Source organism: Melampsora larici-populina (genome assembly GCF_000204055.1).
Source record: "Melampsora larici-populina 98AG31 unplaced genomic scaffold MELLAscaffold_38, whole genome shotgun sequence".
Lineage (NCBI taxonomy): Eukaryota > Fungi > Basidiomycota > Pucciniomycetes > Pucciniales > Melampsoraceae > Melampsora > Melampsora laricis-populina.
In genome coordinates, this window is record NW_006768802.1 from 254,876 (window position 1) to 270,848 (window position 15,973).

The 15,973-nt window shown below is 39.9% G+C and overlaps 3 protein-coding genes across 3 annotated transcripts; all 3 read left to right on the forward strand.

Annotated features, from left to right (window-relative positions):
- Positions 1–4,109: 4,109 nt before the first annotated feature.
- Positions 4,110–4,386, forward strand: MELLADRAFT_32045 (uncharacterized protein; the record flags this gene model as incomplete). The annotated part of the gene is made up of 2 exons (XM_007413640.1): positions 4,110–4,173; positions 4,238–4,386. Coding segments are annotated over 2 exons (213 nt in total), but the record flags the coding sequence as incomplete, so codon positions are not given.
- A 1,019-nt stretch (positions 4,387–5,405) lies between these two features.
- Positions 5,406–6,597, forward strand: MELLADRAFT_109649 (uncharacterized protein; the record flags this gene model as incomplete). The annotated part of the gene is made up of 2 exons (XM_007413641.1): positions 5,406–5,552; positions 5,956–6,597. The coding sequence occupies 2 exons, from the start codon at positions 5,406–5,408 to the stop codon at positions 6,595–6,597; spliced, it is 789 nt and encodes a 262-aa protein (XP_007413703.1).
- Positions 6,598–11,985: 5,388 nt separating this feature from the next.
- On the forward strand, positions 11,986–13,444 carry MELLADRAFT_49666 (uncharacterized protein; the record flags this gene model as incomplete). Its single annotated transcript, XM_007413642.1, has 6 exons — positions 11,986–12,427; positions 12,507–12,600; positions 12,719–12,927; positions 13,037–13,120; positions 13,197–13,310; positions 13,385–13,444. The coding sequence occupies 6 exons, from the start codon at positions 12,326–12,328 to the stop codon at positions 13,442–13,444; spliced, it is 663 nt and encodes a 220-aa protein (XP_007413704.1).
- Positions 13,445–15,973: the final 2,529 nt, after the last annotated feature.

Here is a 15,973-nt window from a genome sequence, read left to right on the forward strand (position 1 = left end):
ACAACCATCTCAGGCTCTTTTGAACAATGATTCTGTTCCGAATCCCATTCCCAGTACCCAGAAACGCAAACGAGGACCTTCCAATACAACCGGCACCCAGAAAAAACGCAAGGATGTATGTTATCTTACTGTCCAAGTCATTTCATCAACCGCTTTACTAACTTTATTTATTTGATTTATTGCTGTATAAAACCAGAAATCGAATTACGTTCCCGAAGGTCTGGATGTTGACCGAGACTCTGATATCGAGATAACCGGAGAGACTCAGCCTGCACCTAAAGCTGAGGTGCGCACTGAACGTGTCCGTGAACTTCTCAAGTACTATGAAGATCCAGTCGAATGCCCAGATGAAGTAAGTGGCACTGGCTTCTATTTGTTCCCTCCTTTAACTTTCTTTCACAAACTCATCTACATTCTTGGTATTTGGATATTTCGATTCAATCAAGATCGGCAGCGGTATTTTCCGGTATTACAAGTGCCGGTTTTGTAAAAAATCTTTTTCAAAACCCCCGAATACTTATCAGACTCTATACGACCATCGCGATGGGGCCAAAACTCAACCAGTTTGCCAGAAACGACACGTTGCCATCAAGCAAGGATTCGACCTCAATAAATCTTGGCCTGAGCAACAGAAGGCTAAAAAGGAACAAAATAACAACTTACACTGCCAGCATTAAAGAGGTTCCCAGATGGGAATATGGGTCCTAGTGATCACATTCCCATCCTGCTACTGTTACACAGTTCCACAAATATTTCCTGAGTAGCCATTGTGATATATGTAGTCAATATTTTGAGATGTGTGTCTCAATTTGAACAAAGTTACAGCATGTATTACACATGAACTTCTTATCTAGATGAGCAGATAACTGAGCGAACCTGTATGTAGCTGATAGCTAAGGATTTACTCAGATGTTTGCACATATGTAGTGTATGCTTTATGGCTCAGATGTGCAGTGCAAGATGATTTGATGCACCATTCTTCTCTCAATGATATTCCCAGCCTAGGTCACGTTCCGACCAGGGAACCTATTTAATGCTGGCAGTGTTAGATCGATTTGTTGTCAAGCAACCTTTTGGAATCAAAAACCTCAATCTCATGCTGGTCATTTGGGTTCTTTGTCACGCGCTCCCGTGGGCAAGATTTGAAGACTCTATTCTTCGTGCAGCCTTTTGGTTTTCAAACCCGCTGGCAACTCTTTACTCAGCAACATGGGCAGCCCAAGCAGCCCAGCGCTTATACATAGGACTCCAAAAAAATGTCATAAGTAGCATCTTGGTACGTTTTTTTCTGGTAACGTTTAATTTCCTTTTCACTTTGAATTAATCTCATTAATCCATACCACACAGGAAAATGACAGTGCCTTCTGTCTAATGCACGATGGGTGGACGACAAAGGGACAACGGCATGCTTTTATTGGGGCCAGTGTTTTGTTTATTGATAGTAACTGGAGATACCAGGTCCGACACCTCACCCTCAAGCTTGTGACATGGAATCACTACGGGGTTCTACTGGCTTGTCCCCTGGCTCGATTCCTTGTTTGACACGGCCTACACAAGAAAATAAGTGTATTTAATTCCTTTTTCTTTGATAATCACCTCGAATATTGAGCCTGACATGAGAATGTTGTTTTATCCACATGCTTGCGCAGACAACGGATTCAGGCGCGAACAACAACACAATGGCGACAGAAATGTCAAAGATCTTCTCTGAAGGTGAGGATCCGGTGTTCTGGGATGCAAGGGTCAACCATGTGCGCTGTTACGCGCACAAGCTGGCTCTTGTGGTCAAAGCCGCTTTGCGAAGTATCAAAATTGATCCAGGACATACAAAGCCAACTACGACTCCTGGCCGTGAACTTCCTACACCCTCGCTTGGACTTGACGACTCATCCAACTTTCCTGACGACCCAAACAACACTGAACCGGTTGATTGTCTTGAAGATGGAGAAGATATTGGCGGGGATCATGATGGTGATACTGACTCTGAGGTCGAGGATGGAGATGATTCTCAATTGCAGACTCACTTGGCCAGTAGGTGGAAAACTGATGTAGTGGTACAGGCAGTCCAAAAGGTCAGTTTCTATCATGCACAACCGAGATCATAGTCACATACTGAATGATGATTTTGTTTCCAGGTGGATCTTTTTGCACGCCGGGTCTGTTCGAGTGCTGCCCTGCGAGCACTCTTCAAAGCACGAAGAGAAGGACAGGGGTCGATCACGGCGGGTTACGGAATACGTTGGAATGCGGCGGTCCAGTCTCGCCAAAAGGTTTGTGAAGCCCAAGAGGTATGTCTGGACATATCGATCATCCTATAGATCATATCATATCCCTTCTCACCATGTGTTGTTTATGTTTTCAGACAGTGACCCAGATGCTAGGAAGTGCCGATAGTCATCTTTTTGATGAGATGTGTATAACTCAGAGCGAATGGGCCGCTGTGAGGGCCTCAAATGGTGTCTTAGAGGTATGCAGCACTTGTAATTTGTTCTTCTAACCATCATTAACAGTACTGATATATTTCAAATTTGTAGATATTCCTCTCTTCGACCCTCATGATGGAAGGGGATAGTCCAACAGGAGCGCGTGTCTTGTCCGAGTATCGTCGAATGGAGAAAGCTTTAGAGAAAATGGAGGCTGAGACTAAATACAAAAGCTTACATAAGATGATCGGGGTAATGCGTGTGAAACTCGCGGTGTATCATAATGAAGCGCTCAGCTGTGACGCTCTTGTCATGGCTACAGTTTTAAATCCAAGCAAGCGTATGAAGTTCTTTGAAAACTACTATCCTGCGGAGGTACCTCGAATTCGAACGATGTTGGATCAAGCTTTTCAAAGGAAAGTGGTATCATCAGAGGCAAACATCGAGATCACTTCAGCAACAGCAACATCACAAAATACAATCAAAACTACTCACGATCAAGACGACGACAATCTCTTTGGACCTTCAGAAGTGTCTGCATCAATCAATCGATCAGACGAATTAGAGCTCTATCTTGGCACAAAATATCCTTATAAGGACGGGTGTATCTTAAAGTGGTGGGAGGTGAGTGTCTGATTTTTCTCCGTTTTACTCTCTCTTCATGTCACTTATGTCTTATGTGTGGTTGATTTGGGGCAATAGGAGAACTCAAAATGGTTCCCATTAGTGGCAGCGCTTGCGAAGGATTATCTCGCATGCTTGGGTACCACATGTCCAGTCGAAAGGACTTTTTCCTCAGCAGCCGATGTCTGCCAGCCTGATCGTGGTGGCCTCAACTCAAGCACGATGGAGCACGCTGTAGGCTGTAGAGAGTGGATCAAAGCGGGTGTGGCTACACCAGCAGAGTTTTCAGAAGCATCTGAATTAATTGAAAAATATTTAGTAAGGCAACATAGTAATAAAACAAAATGATCTCGCTCTTTGTATTTGTAAATACAAATTATATTACAGTTTGATTATGTGAACTGCAAAAAAAATACTGTTCGCGATCCCAACCAACTTTTACCGCCATTTCGTATCGGCTCGTATCGCTTCAGCGATACGATATGAGCCTCCCCAAAAAAAAATTTTTCATGTCGTATCGGGAGTTGGTTCATATATATCGGTGTCCCGATGCGACATGAAAAAGCCCTGATATATCGTATGGTATCGGATAGGTTCGGGCGTTGTCCAGGGCCAAACCGTCCCCATTCGTCACTCGTGGACTCGAAGTTGAGATCCGGCAGAGCGGCATGCAGATCTCATAGTGAGCCACCGGCGCCCAGCGACACAGCCTAGGGCACGCATTTTGCGCTGTGCCAGAAGACGACTGCGGCTGGTGGACAGTACGCTGGTGATATCCGCAAAGCTTACCCTAAACCACAGGTTGCTCCCGCTGCCTCGCCATAATTAACAGGTCAACCAGACCACGGGCCGCTGCTATCCTTCACCCCATTCGACTGCGCATTCTTATTTCGCCATGGTAAACCTCCTCCCCCTCGATCTCTGCTCCTTATCACTTCCAACCATGAGCAGAGCCTTTACTTGATTCCCACTGTCATGGTGGGGATAAGGAACGAAGCCTAGCTAGGGATGCTGACTTCGTGCTCTGCTCCTTCCGTTTGAATTTTCGATATTCCCACCGTTCAGCCTTGTGAAGTCAAAGACATCAAAGCCTTCCTTTTGACCGCTCAGCGCAAGGATGCAACCGGTTAGTACTTCGCTCACTCGAGACTTCAGGTCACTTCTCACTTACTTTTGATTTCCGTGCTCAGCTTGTCGGATAAAGAAATCGACACGCAAAACCGGCCCAGGTACCACTATTCCTGTCACCAAGTTCAAGGTCCGATGTTCGAAATACCTTTACACCCTCGTACTTACTGACTCCGAGAAGGCCGAGAAATTGAGGGCGTCTCTACCACCCAGTGAGCACTCCGTTCATGGACTCTTTATCCCCTTACTACACCGCAGACTTACCCAATTTCCACTCTACCTCAGCCCTTAAGATCGAAGACGTTGACAAGGAGAAATCAAAGAAGAAAGCATAAATGCTGTGATCTTCCATTTCTAGTCACCATGTTATGCCTATGCTCAGAATGCAACGTCAATGCCCGTCCCTTGACTCGCGCCTCATGTCCGATGATGATCGTTGGCTATCCACATGCATACGCATTCGACATCGCTCAACCTCCGAGCTACTGTCAACTTCTATATCATGCTGCTTTTGCTTCACTGGTTCATGATTCAAGCCATCACTTGGTCGTCTTAGAAACCATCCGATTCATTTCTACCACCCATATCCTCCCATCGCACCCTCTTAGACAGTTCCGTGATAGTGGCATGACCCAGGTCTACCTTTCAACACATCTCCGGAGATTCAGGGTTTAAAAGCGTAAATTTATAGACTGGAAAATTAGAAGTTGGCGGAGTTGTGAAAAAGATTTCTGTTTTGTCACTCGCTTAACTGTCAGTCCGCTCATACATTTTATGTTGTACCCATTATCATGGTTGGTAATTTAACAGTCCCGCCTGCAATGAGATGAATCGCATCCTGTTATCCCCCCCTGTTCACAGCCGGTGAAAGGCTCAGTTACTGCAGACACATGTCGTGACGGTATGATGGCCTGAACCACGCCCCCACCTGCAGAATTTTGAAGTTCACTCAAAAAGCTTCAGAGCATCCACAGCGGACTTTGCAAATTTCAAGATTCAAATTTTTGACTTTCCAAATTTTTCAACCTGACCTTCAAATTTGAAGGTCGGGTTGAAAATATTTTTAAAAGTTAAAAATCACGTGGTAGCCTTGCACGTGCACTATGGACCGCTCACTTGTACTCAGTAGAATCAATTCTACGCGATTGAACTATATTTGAACTACAACTCCACAGAAACCAGCAGAAACAGGACAAGCACTTGAAGCGCGCGAAACACGACTCCATTGCCATGTCTCACTCCAATTTAAACATCTTCCCCTTTGAATCTGTTGACCTTACACAGCTCTTCAATTCATCACCGGCACCAGTCAGTGACTCCTTGGCGATTTCACTTCAAGCATGTCCTTCCAATCATTCTTGCGATGCTCTGACTGAGGTCTCCACCAAAAAGGCCTCTAAATCAACTAACCACTGTGGCCCAAACTGGTCAATTGCGGAGGATGTTCAATTGTGTCATTTGTGGCTTGAAACTTCCCTTGACAAGATTGAAGGGGTTGATCAAAAAGGTGATCAATTCTGGACCCGTATATTCAAGCACTATAGTGATAGACACGCCGACACAACTGAGAAGTCAAACCAAAAGGATCCGCCTCACACTTGCACTGGTGTTCAACAACGTTTTGGAGTCATCCAACATGCTGTCAATAAGTTTTGCGGAGCGTATGAGGCTGCCAAGCGACGCCATAAGACAGGGCAGGTTGCTTTAGATTGGGTATGTTGTCAATTTCACTGAGCTGAGTTAACTTGAGTTGCTGACATACACTCATAATTCTATCAAGGTTGCAGAGGCACATCAGATCTATATAGCCTCTAATAAAGGCAAAAAAATTACTTTACAACACTGTTGGGAAGTTTTGAGATTGCATCAAAAGTGGGAAAATAATATGGATGATTTGAAACAAGACAACAAAGGTGTGACTACTCAAACCAAGCAAAAGCACAGCAAAACAAGCATTGACATTTGCTCTGATACAAACATCCTTCCATCCTCCAATGTTTTGGCCCCTCCCCTTGGCTCTGCGGGTGATAAATTTCAACCTCGCCCAAAAGGCTGTCGTAAAGCCAAACTGGAGCAGCTTGAGTCGTCAACCTCTGCAAAATCGACTGTCAAGGATGTACAATTACACACAGCAACTAATGAAGCCAAAAGATTTATTAGTGAACTCATAGCTGCTTTGCACAAAAAGGCAAATGCTGTCAACACAGCCTTGGTTTCAGCTCAAAAGATCAACAAAGATCAAATCATGTTAATGGATCCCTCCGGTATGACAAGACCACAACGTGCTTACATAGAAGAACACCAAGCCCAGATCTTTGCGGCTCGGCAAGCTAACAAGGTGATTGTTTCACTAGATTGCATGAATCCACTGAAACAAGGGCTGACAACACTGTCCTCTTTGTTGACTCTGTATATCAATTAATCAATTCCAGCCTGTTGAAGAAGAGGAGGATTTAGGTACCAACAGCGTGGGCAATTAAAACCTTCCATTCCAGTTCAAAAATTGTTCAAGAGAGAATATACGTAGTCTAGCCTGTTGAAGAAGAGGAGGATTTAGGTACCAACAGCGTGGGCAATTAAAACCTTCCATTCCAGTTCAAAAATTGTTCAAGAGAGAATATACATAGTCTATATTGAATATCTATAGATTACCGATCTATCTCCAACACCTAGAGTAATTAAATCTATACCTTAAAAAGATTGTTATTTTTTGGCTCAAAATGATGATTGTGTATGAAAAAAGTAATAAAGTTGAATTGATATTCACCACCACCCTCTCTGTGAACTTGAGTTTTGACCAAATCAAAATGTAGCTTTATTGTGAGTGTTTTTGCAAATAAGAAAGCAAGTCTGGTGCTGAGATACCTCACATCATCATGATTGAGGTTGTTTTGTTGGACTCGAGTTCAAGTGGACATAGGTACAATTTGATATCAATAATATTCTCACTCTTTTGTCAGATATCATCATATGGGAGTCATCGTATTTTACAAACTTACCATCAAGCGAAGTTAGTTGACTTCAATTTATATAAAAAACAGTTGAGGCATCAACTTCTTATTACCATCATAGCAGCAGTTTTTTTATTAAGAGAGCAAATCAAATAAAAGATAACAATCAATTGATCTTGATTTTAAACATATATCATAGATTTTCAAAGAGTTCATTTGTCAATTTTTTTTCAGTCAATCAATCTTGATTAATGTCATTTGAGCCAAACATGTTCCATAGATGTTCAACAGGATCATTTGTCAACTTTTTATTAGCTCGCTTGTCACGCATTCCTGCAAGGCTCCAAAGGTAAATTTGAGTCTTTTGGTAAGAATCCAAGTTCGGTTGAGGTGGGGGAATTGCATTGTTGAGATGTTCCGGCAAGCCTTTGGGAACAGGCTCATCATTTCTTGCATTCTCTTCAACCTGCATATTATGTAGGATTGCTGCAGCATACATGATAGCTGAAAGGTCTTCTTTGTGCCACAACCTGGCGGGACCATGTAGAATGCCTGATTGAGCAAACAAGGTCCCAAAAGTCCACTCGACATCTTTACAAATTGATTCTTGGAGACGAGCAAACAGCTGTGGGAAAACAAAAATGTTAATCATATAATCCAACCCAATTGAATTAAGCTTAACTTACACACTGTTTATTGGAAGTTGGGTGCTGAATTGTTTTGACCAAGGTAGTGAATGAAGGATAGATTCCATCCGCTAAATAATACCCCTGTGAGTAGTCATTGTTGTTGATGGTGTAATTGCATGGAGGTGCCCTTCCTTCTAAGAGATTTTCAAACAAAGGTGATTGGTCAAGAACACTGATATTGTTCAAGCTTCCAGGAAATCCAAAATTTGCATGCCAGATCCAGGTATTGTATAATGCTACCACCTCTAATACCAGTGTTGGGACTCTTTCTTTACCCACATATTGTCCAAGCCACACGATTGGACAGTTCTTCCAGGTCCAGTGGGTACAGTCTATTGATCCAAGCATACCTGGGAAACCTTGCTTTGCCCCAGCCAATAAGAGTTTTTTGATATCTTGGGCATTGGGCTGTCAAAGGTACTCGTCTCCAAAGAGTGATTTCACATGCCGGCAGAACAGTTTCAGAGATTCCAAGGCCGCACTTCCACCAATCTGTATGTGTTCGTCAGTAGCATTGGCGGCATACCCGTATGCCATTTGTCAAAGGGCAGCTGTGACCTTTTGAATACAGCTTAGCCCAAGCACACCAGCAGCATCACGTTTTTGAATCCAATAACAATATATGCTTGAAGTGCATCCATGATTTGAACCACAATATATCTGTTGTATCAATATCTTTGGCGGAACTGAGCATCTGAATAAGAGTGATTGATGTCAGAGTATTGTTGAACAAGGATCCGGTGGGCTAGATGACAATGCCGGAGGATTTGACGTTGAGGACGGTTCCTGATAGGGATGATGTTTTTGTCTTCTTCAACTTTGGTAGCTGCCTGTAGCCATTCAATTGCAGCTTGAGCTGCAGCAATATCAATCTTGTGATCATCTTCAAAGAGGAATAAGATGTGGTGTTGAAGTTCCAATGCATTCATACTTGTGAAAAAAATGTGTCCCGCTGAGCATTGATGAATAGACTCTGGAAGAGTGTTCAAGAATCAAGACGCGTCTGGAGGAGATTCACAACACACTGTTGTGATTGCTTCAAACGGGGTTCAATTATGTTTATACTGAGAGTCCAAATGGAATCAAAGTTTGGAATGAATAGTCCGTTGTGGACTGAAAGATTTGAAGGTCAAATTACCCCTTGCAGCCAACCTTTCAAAAGTCAGACTTTTCAAATTCATGAAAAGTCCGCTGTGGATGCTCTCAGCTTTTTTCAAAGTACAGCCCTCTCAAAAAAGATTGATTTTTTTGGAAGGTCTTGGCAATGTGCAAAACCCGGGTTTTGATCTTGCTCACCAAGAGGGACTTAGTTAGGTTAGGGTTTTGTGCCTTACTTGGTTTTGTCTCTCCGCTAATTGGAAGATTACAGAAACAAACAAACCTGTAATCAAGTTTTGTCTCTGGTTTTACTTGCTGCAGAGGCAAGAACAAGGGGCCATCAGGAGAACCCTGCAGGTCACTGACAGTCAGGCCTTTCAGTGACCTGTCCCTGAGCTGTGAAAGCCAGCATAAGTCATCAGGAATTGACATTATGTAGGTGGAAATAACATTGATCATCATTGCAGCATTTCTGGGGATGCAGCAATGTGATGAGTGCGTCTTTACAACTTTCACAGCATCAGGTCCAACATAGTTTTGCCTGTTCAAGATACAGCTCTAAGTGACGGATAAAAAGGTGACAAAGAGGTGGGAAAAGTTAGCATATTTCAGAATTTGGCAATGTGACCCTAGATTTTGACTGCAATGGTGGTCTCAATCATTATGTGGGTCAAAGTTGGCCAAAAAGTGTCTAAATGTTTTTTATTTATGCCTCCCAGCCCTTCAAATTGATTTTTTTTACAAAAAAACACTGAAATTTGCTTCTCAGGAAGAGCCTTTTAAAGGTCTTTTAAAAAAGTTGAAATTACAAGGAGTGTTTTGATGTAGGGACATTTGCATTTCTTGTGTTTTTTTGGACTTGATCCTCCCAACCAAATAGTCTTGTGGCCTGCTTTAAATTTTGAGCTTTGAACTTCATGTTATGGGCACCACTCTTGGAACACCTGGCAAAATGATGTGCCAAAAAGTTAGGCCCAAATTCTGTCTTGCACCTCACTTTTCATAGCCCCCAGAACTGTTATCATGTGAATTGACTGAGTCATTGATCAGGGTTGACAAGAAAAATTATGGAGGAAAAATACTATTTTTGTACTATATTTAAGATTTGGATCAACACCCCCATCACAATGAAAGAAACCAAAGTATGGGTGGTTTCAGTTTTGTTACAAACCAATCAAAACCAACCTTACCACAATCAAAATAAAATTTGCAATTTAACAAAACACTGTGGTGATTAATGTATAGGATCAATCAAGAAACATTTAAATTGTATTACATCATTAGTCAGTTTGAGGTTTTTAATGCAAAATTCATATTTTTTTTCAATTTGTCATAGTGTTTCATTTGCTTTATCACATGTTATTACATAAGTCTCATTCATTTCTCTTAAAATTGATATTGAATTTATTCAATTTTAATAGTAAGATCATAATCAAGAACAAATATATATATAAAGTCAAAAATATAGGTAAATCATGTTGGAAAATGGGTTTTAGGGTAGAAATATTTAGTTTGATGGTTCAAGAAGATTATTATATTAAAGAGAAGGGTTATATTAGTCAGCAACCATTTGATCATAAGGAGTGATTAGTGAGGAGTGAAGGTATTGAGGAGAATTTCAGCTCATATATCAAGGGCATTGTGGTCTATGTGGGCCAAATGTGACCTGGGATTTTATGTTCTGGCTAGATCATCTACAACCCTCATGAGAGAACATAGGCTCAATTGTGTGTCATTAATCTGATCTCAACATGAACCTCAGCTGTTCTTGCATCTCAATTTTTTAGATATTAGGGGGTTTCAACTTGAGAATTTTTTGCCTAAAACTTTTACAAAACAGAAAAGTTTGCAAAATTTCAAGGTGTATTTTTTTACTTCAAATATACAGTCAACAGCATTTGGGACACCTAAAAAGGTTTCCCAAATTTTTATGTTTACAGTAATTTTTACAACAACAGGCAAGTTGTTGCACTGTAAAAATACCGTAAAAAATGCAACTTGAAACCCCCTATTGTACATCAAAAGTTGCCCTGTGGTGTACCTGGATATAGTCAGGGCTAATTTATCTCACCTTGAGAAACCATCACCAATTGGAATTCCCCTTGAGTGCCTGCCTTGGGTCAATTAGATCCTATACTTAGGGGACACTTAAATATGAACTTGTTTATGACATCACCAATTTCACCAAACTTGAAGTAGAATCCTACAATTCTGAATATCATTATTTCCAAAACATCTCTTTAGACTTAATTATGGTTCTCTCATCTATCTGAATTGATTTCTTTAAGACTTTTCAAATATTTCTTGAGATTGTCAATTTGTACCTATACATATATCATTCATGAGCAGCTGGTGCATATAGATTCAGTGAAGGTATATGGACTCAGTGTGTATCATGATTTTCCCATGGTGAAGAAATGTTATCTACCCAAAAATCCTTATAAGCATCTATGATCTTCTCTCTTAGTTATGAATTTTGTAAAAGCAGAAAAAGATCACACTCAACATAAGAAGTGAATTCTGAGTTTATTGATTGACACTGTGATTGTTACTGTATCCTAATCCATGAGCTTGAACCACAGTTTTTATGTAAAGAAACCTATGAATGCAAGCCCTGGTTGGCAATCTCCAATACCCTAAGTATATCTTGCATATGGCAAAAGGAAGCAGACACTTGAATTACCAAGTAAAGGCTTGATAGAGATGATGTATGATTATGTATAAGATGAAAGTTGAAACAAGTGAAGATTGACCATAGATAGGAGTGTTGAAAGTGTAAATGTGAAAGAAAGAAAAGTTGGACTGGATTGTGGATAAGTATGATAAGTTGAGAAGATTTGTTAAATTGGGAAGGAATCAAGAGGATAAGAATTGTAAAAGTTTGAACCCATCTTGATCAGATCACAGTGTAATCTGAGGATGAGTGTGAGTGTGAGTGTGAGTGTGAGTCGGGTCGATATTCGATCCAGAAAGTTGAGTCAGTCGAGTATTTGGATGAAAAGGAAGAGAAAACCTAATTGAGTTCGATTGAGTGACTGACTACGTAACTTGAACTTGAACTTGAACAACGACTACACTTCACTTCACTTCAACTCTTCAGAACAACAACAACAACAAGAACCATCTCTTTAGTTAGTTATTAAAACAAATCATCAATCGATCTAGTATCAGTCGATCGCAGAGAAAGACTAAACGAAAAATCAATCAAACGAACTTTTGAAATCTAATCTATCCATTCGTCATCTCACAACTTAATCAGTACTTCTTTACATAATCGATTCATTTTAACCTCAATCTTAAATCTGATCTCAACTCCGATCTGATCCTAAACCAAAGAACTTCCCTTATTGATCTCAAGCAGTATCATCATCCAGATTCATTCACTCAAATCAAACTTCATTCACAAATCGAAATGTCTAACATGACAAGCTCAACTGGTCCAGCGGGATCATCAGGCAGTACATCAAACTCTTCTCTACAACAGAATGATGATAAGAATTCAGTAGTCATCAAAGTTTGTCCTTCTTTTCTATCTCTTTCTTCAAAGAATCCTTCCTTGGTCGGATCCTAAAGTCTGCTTACTTGATTAATAGGTCGGAATGGTAGGAGACTCACAGATTGGGAAAACTAGTTTAATGGTTAAATATGTCGAAGGTAGTTTTGATGAAGATTATATTCAAACCCTGGGTTAGCTTCTTCTCACCTTTTTATAACGTCTTGATCATCACTTAATCTGACTGTTTCCTTTTTCTGAACGATCGGATTTTCTCTCGGTTTTTTCATCATCTCTTCTCGATCTTAACAGGAGTCAATTTTATGGAAAAGACAATTTCAATTCGAAACACAGAAATCACATTCTCAATTTGGGATTTAGGTGGTCAACGAGAGTTTGTGAATATGTTACCATTGGTGTGTAATGATGCAGTAGCGATCTTGTTTATGTTTGACCTCTCGAGGAAATCTACTCTCAACTCAATCAAAGAATGGTATCGTCAAGCTCGTGGGTTTAATAAGGTGAGTGATCTTGAAAGGCTTTATCGATCGATCGATTCGATCTTCTCATCAGCTTCAATTCTTTTTCGCGTCTCTTTCTACAATCAAATCGAATTAATCTCAATCAAAGACAGCGATTCCGTTTCTGATTGGTACCAAATATGATCATTTCGCTGCATTCTCAAAAGACGAACAGGAGGAAATCACACGTCAGGTCTGTTGACCATCTTTGTTTTTCTTTTCCTTCTTGACTTGCATCCTGATCGTTTTATTCTTCATCACATTCATAGTCGAGGAGGTTTGCGAAAGCGATGAGGGCACCATTGATCTTCTGCTCTACATCCCATTCTATCAACGTTCAGAAGATCTTCAAGATTGTGCTTTCTAAAGCTTTTGATCTAAAGGTTTCTTATTTCCTTCTACTCTTTTTCTCTCTTCATCAAAACACTGATTTCTTCTTTCGTTTTGTCCCTTTCAGTGCACAATACCCGAAATCAATGGAAGTGGAGAACCACTACTGATCTATCTCGACGTCTGATCTCTTTGCAATCCTATCTTTATCTTTCTTGCAATGTGTGTGTGTGTGTGTGTGTGTGTGTGTGTGTGCGTTGGTTGAAATGGTAGTACTAGTACTAGTATGCAAGTCATTCATTCTTTCCATTTTTTTCTTCTTCCTCTCTTTATCTCTTTTTTTCATTTCTTTTTTGTTTCTTTTTTCGAAAAATTTTGCATTTAATAAAACAATAGAAAAATCAAAAAAGAAAACCAAATTTGATATATATAAAAAAAATTGGCTTATAATTTTTTTTTTTCAATTTTTTTTTATTCATATGCTTTTTTAAAGTTTTTTTTTTCTTTTTTTCTTTAAAGTGTGTGATTTTATGAAAAAAAAAACTTTACTTTCTTTTTACTTTTTTTTTGCTTCTTTTTTGTTAGATTTTATGTATAGATCTTCTGATCTTGAAGGTCTTTATATAATCCTTCATTCATTTTTTGGTTTTTTGGTGATATTGATGGTCAATTAGTGATGATTGCTTTTTGTTGTTTTCTTTTCATTTTTTTTATTTGAATTGTGTAGTGTGTTGTATAGATCAAATTTTGAAAAATTGGGTACAAAAAAAAGAGTTGAATTGATTCAGTGTTTTTTTTTCAAAATTCATGATTAAGTTTTAAATTTTTGTATCAAACAAAACAAAAAAACCAAATTACCTTTTATTTTGGTTTTGATCATGAGTTGAAAGAAGGGATTCTATTTAAGAAGAGTAGGTGATATTTTAATAATCACTCATCTGATTGTTATTTCAACTTGATTGCTAGTACATAGTGTTATATTTAGGTATCTTATTTATCTTATCAAGAGACTATCTTCTTGAACTCCAGAATTGTTGATTGCTTTATATATCTAGTATAGTATAGTCTCTATAAGTCACAGACAGGAACAGGAACAGCAACAGACCAGAATGAAAATGGTAGAAGGATGGGAGAATGGTTAGCAAACTGGAGGGTGTTTGAATTGATCAAACAGAATTATCAACATTGAGCTTACATAAGCTTCCTTGTAGCCTGCTTCCCTGCCAAAGCTACCAATGCTTTTTTTAATTGAGAACGAGAGGCCATCGGGAGAACCCTGACAGTCAGGCCTTTCAACCACCTGTCCCTTAGCCGTGAAAGCCAGCACAGATCTTCCACGTGACCTTTCAGCCACGCCACATCCCGGTAGAAAGGTCGCCGAGGTGTAACAAAAAATAAAATTCATATACAGTCAAACCCCTCTAAAGCAGTACCCCTCTAAAGCCTTAACCCGTCTATAGTGATGGTTTTTTGGTTCTCCCAAGTTGAGAGGGGCCAAAATGTGTGAAAAACCCATAGTTCCGTCTAACCCCTTAACCCATACCCAGAATCCAAAAAAAAATCAATCTTTTTAATGTAAAGCCATAGAAAAATGGCTAATAGGGAGGTAGGAAAGGGGATACCTCCAACAGCTTCTGAAGCTTTGAAGGCAGTATCTTTGCTTACACAATTCATTGAAAGTACTGATATGCCCAAAGCAACAGCTGTTGACGCCCTTCTCCCTGCTCTTGAAAGCGCATTGACCAGCAAGACCTATTTTGCCAACAAAATTCAGCCCTCCATCACTTTCTCCTTTAGTAGAAATTAAACAAATCTTGTGATGTAGTTACAATTTTAAATGTATTCTTCTCACAAAAAATTAACACAGCAGATACTGAAATATTTGATAGCAAGTTAGACTTTTTCAACAACAAGACCCGTATAAAGTCCTATTTTCTATGGCTGTACACGGACCACCCTCTAAAGCCATGTTTCCATGTCTTTAGAGGGATATGTTCTATGGTTGTGGAATGCCCACCCTCTAAAGCCATGGTTTTTATAAATTTAGAGGGTTTTCAATGTAAAGCCATGGATGTATGTCTATAGAGGGGTTCCTCAACAAAGACATGTCCCCTCTATACCCATAGGTTTCCCCGTCTCCCAAAGGGTATGGCTTTAGAGGGGTTTGACTGTATATTCAAGTTTTTTCTTTACGAATCGTTTCTGTTTACTTATACAACATCTTCTTGATCTTGGAGCTCCAAGTTGACCAATAGTGATGATGAGGAAGAAGAAGAAGCAGAGAATCCAAGATCTAATCCTCAAACATCGCACGAGCTTTCTATGAGTCATATATGCGTCAAGTTGATCAACCGGCTCGACTTTTGAAGTCGCGTTACAAATACGTGACGATTTAGTAGAATCATTAATCGAAAGATCAAATCATGAAGTGTTTGAAAACAAATTACCCACTGAACTTGATTTGATTTGGAGTAATAGATTGAATACTACTGCAGGTAAAGCTAAATGGAGTGTGTTTAGAGATTATGTCAAGGTCAAGTTATCTCACCATTATATCCCTGATAAAGTGAAAGTACTTTGGAAGTTGTCGAAAAAAAGTTTACAAATACCCTCATACTACGTTCACAGGGGCAAAAATTGATGCTCACAACTATGTGAGCGTTGAAATTTTCCTGATTTGTTCCCATTTGTTTCCCTTTTCTTTCTGCTTGTCAGC